General features: G+C 39.6%; 1 protein-coding gene across 1 annotated transcript; it reads left to right on the top strand.

The window, feature by feature from the left end:
• The first annotated feature begins 37 nt into the window (after window positions 1-37).
• On the top strand, window positions 38-1908 carry LOC104825431. Its single transcript, XM_010557758.1, has 2 exons — window positions 38-1413; window positions 1641-1908. Exons 1-2 carry the CDS (start codon window positions 38-40, stop codon window positions 1906-1908), a joined length of 1644 nt encoding a protein of 547 aa, XP_010556060.1.
• The last annotated feature ends 1734 nt before the right edge of the window (window positions 1909-3642 follow it).

Below are 3642 nucleotides of genomic sequence, written 5' to 3'. Positions count from 1 at the left end.
GCATGTTCATATTTATCTACTGGATAAAATAAATGGAATGCGATGCATGCTTTATGTGGAAATAGATGAGGTACGAGTGAAAGGTGAATGTGAACAAAATGTTGAAGAAGAACCTATAATTCTTGCTGGTGAAAGTGGTGTTGGAGGTAGTAGAAAGCGAGATGGGATAGATTATGATGATTGTGTTATGTTGAGCCCTAATTTTAAGAGTAAAGTTGGGAGTAATAATGTGGCAGAGGTTATACATCTTTCTGACAGTGAACATTCTAGTGGCCTTAGGGATGTTATAGTGACTGAATGTGATGGGGATCGTGCTGATGGTGGTGATGATTTGGCCATTGAGATAGTAGCAGACTCTCGGTATTCGAATTCTGTATTTAGTTTCAGTGATGGTTTAAATATCACAATTGACCATGAGTTTGACAATAAGGAAGCAGCACAAGAATTTGTTCGTAAGGGTGCAGCTATGGGTCGTTTTCGTTACAGTACACTGAAGTCCGATAAAAAGTTGTGGGAAATAAGATGCAAATTTGCTGAAACGGGCTGTAATTGGAAGTTGCGGACGACATTGATTTTAAACTCGGAGCGTTGGAGTGTAAGAAAACACAATTCCATGCATAGCTACAAACCCGTATCTGAAACAAGCGAAGCTTTGAGGGGTACAAAGAAATTGGTTCGGGATTATTTGAAGGAAGAATTTCCCGGTAAACTTGATAGTACGCCTTCAGCCCATGAAATTGTAGATAGGGTAAAAGCCAAGTACGGTACAACCGTAACATATTTGACGGCATTACGAGACAAACACAAAGCTGAAAGTGAGATTCGAGGTGATCATGCTGAGCATTTCAGAAAACTTCCTGGGTGGTTGCACATGTTGCAAAAGAGAAATCTCGGAACGATTGTCGGTCTTGAGTTGGACAAAGATGGCAAAAGTTTCAAATATCTCTTCTTCGCATTGGGTGCAGCGGTAAGAGGATGGAATTACATGCGTAAAGTGGTTGCAATTGATGCAACATTTCTCACTGGACAATACAAGGGTACATTGGTCGTTGCGACGGCACAAGACGGTGACCACCACCTATATCCGTTAGCCTGGGGGGTTATTGACAGAGAAAAAGATGCATCATGGAGGTGGTTTATGAAAATGTTAATAAAGGCAATCCTAGATGGACCTGATGTTGTCGTGATTTCTGATCGACATAGGAGTATAATAAAGGCCGTCAGCGAAGTGTACAAAGAAGCAGGGCACGGATTTTGTGCGAGACATATAGCACAAAATTTGAAAGTCAAGGTTAACAAAGGCATGGGAAGAAAAAGTTCGAGAGGTGATACCATTGCCGAACGGTTCTTCAAATGCGCGGAAGCTTATACGTTGAACGAATTTGAAGACCTGTTTAATGATATGAAGGACAGGTACGAGGTTTTTTTAATCATTATTACCTAATCTAAAATTGTGATTATTGTGAAACATGTGACCGTGTGACTATGTCACCATGTGACCATGTGATCATCATCAATGTGACCATGTGACCGTGTGACCATGTGACTTGTATATTGTGACTATTGTATATTGTGATCATGTGACCATTGCTTATTCTGAAACATGTGACCATGTGACCATGTGGCCATTGTGAGTGTAGGTATCCCAAAGTTGCGGAGTATATGCAGAAAGAAGAACTTGATCCCGAGAAATGGGCAAGGTGTAAATTTAAGCGTCAAAGGTATAATTTATTGACAACAAATGCGGCGGAATCAATAAATTCTGTAATGAAGAAGGCCAAAAGGTTTCCGGTGCTGGGCCTTCTGGATATGTGTATCTCCAAGACCGTGGAATGGTTCGATAGATATAGAGTTGAAGCAGGATGTGCCAATGATTCAGAAAAAATGACACCGCATGTTGTACAATAATGTCAAAGGACTTTGGTTGATGATATTGTAATATGTGTGTATAATATAATGATATATAATATTGTGTTTGTACCATAATAAAGATGTATTATTGAAGATGAATTTTGACATATATCTGGTTTAAGTTAGACACTATATGAATTGACTCACATGAGACAACGTTGTGACCATTGTGACCGGCATGTGACCATGTGACCGAAGTACAATTTTGCACTGTGTGACCATTGTGACCGACTGTGACCCGTGACCGAAATGTGTTGATAAATATAAACCAAACTTGAATTTTAAAGCTTGGGGATGGTTTATCAGAGTGTATATATCAAATATATAGTGTTAGAGGCAAATTTTAAATTTATTTAAATGGGTTTGTAGAAAGATTATCTCAATTTTGCCAAAATCACTTATAAAACAATATGAAACATATAGGAACACATTTGGAATACCAACATTGAAACCAAAATATCATCAAACCCATATTTTATTGTTCAAAACAATATAAAATAGGCTTATGAGGGAGTGTGACATTGTAAACTGATTAAATTGACAAAAATCGCATGGATCGAAGGTTGTGACCGGTTGTGACCGACTGTGACCCATTGTGACCGAAATATTTTGTGGGACCTATACGAGGAATAGTCAGAATTCGCCAGTTTTTTTTTGTTTTGTGGGTCCCAGTTTATTTTCTCTCCCAAATTTTAACCCTAAAATTTTTCCCTCCCAAATTTTAACCCCATAATTTTCTATACAAACATTAAGAAACCGAGATTTTTTCCCAACTTAATCCAAACAAACATAAATACTAATAAAAAAGATAATGTCAAACAAACAAAAGTAGTCTTAAAAAGTGTTCAAAACAACATAAACGTAAGAAGGGTTTAGAAATCGTTCACTCTCTCTTCTTCCTAAACCTTTGAGGCTTGCCATTAGCGAATATTGCTGCTGCTAGTTGTTTACGGATTAGCGTGACATTGTCATTGCATATCAACGGTAATAGCATCCGCTCTTTGGCAAGGCAAATGGCTTCGATGTACTTCACTGCGAAAACCCCGCATTCTTCCCCATTGTTTTGGGGTACGTCCTGCACATATTCAATGTCCAATACATCTCCATCAGCGAAAGCTTCCGACCCAGCGAGGCAACACAACTTCGGAACGGCATGGCAGAGTTTTTGAACTGCCTCTTTCGCCTTTTCATGCAGTCTGGCTTGGCAATCGTAGATTTCCAGAGTTTTCTCACTGAAATCCACTTTAATGGCAATCCAATTGCATCTGATTTCATCATTGCCAAATCCGAGAACATTAAGCACACTCACGAATCCCTCGTAGCTGATCAACGGCGTCCCTGCACAGCCAATTGGAAGCCTTCCGTTGAAGTATGGGTGTAGATCGCCCACAGTTGTCATATCTCCCGATTCGGCCCATGTATTGATTAACTTAACAAACATGGTGTCACACACCAAGGAATTGCATCCAATGAAGGTCACAGGATTCTTTATAATGCGGGTTCGGAGTTCGTACATCGCCTCATCCATGTGCTACAGAATAAAACAATACATGTCAGTAAATACAATCAACATTAAATCTTGAGATTCTGTGACCATGTGACCTTGTGACAGTGGGATCGTGATCGTAAGACCACGTGACTCTGTGATTGTGTGACTGTGTGATTGTGATTGTGTGACCGAGTACACTTACAGTATCTGTCAGCCATAGTCCGACTTCCAAAAGCGTCTCC

The sequence above is a fragment of the Tarenaya hassleriana genome, unplaced genomic scaffold (assembly GCF_000463585.1).
Source record: "Tarenaya hassleriana unplaced genomic scaffold, ASM46358v1 Cleome46, whole genome shotgun sequence".
NCBI lineage: Eukaryota > Viridiplantae > Streptophyta > Magnoliopsida > Brassicales > Cleomaceae > Tarenaya > Tarenaya hassleriana.
This window is presented reverse-complemented; position numbering and strand designations above follow the sequence as displayed.

Excerpts from the sequence above, each read along its gene's own strand:
- LOC104825431 (XM_010557758.1), top strand. The coding sequence starts at position 38 with ATGCGATGCATGCTTTATGTGGAAATAGATGAGGTACGAGTGAAAGGT. Across the intron at positions 1,414-1,640 it reads TTTAATGATATGAAGGACAG|GTATCCCAAAGTTGCGGAGT; the intron begins GTACGAGGTTTT and ends TTGTGAGTGTAG.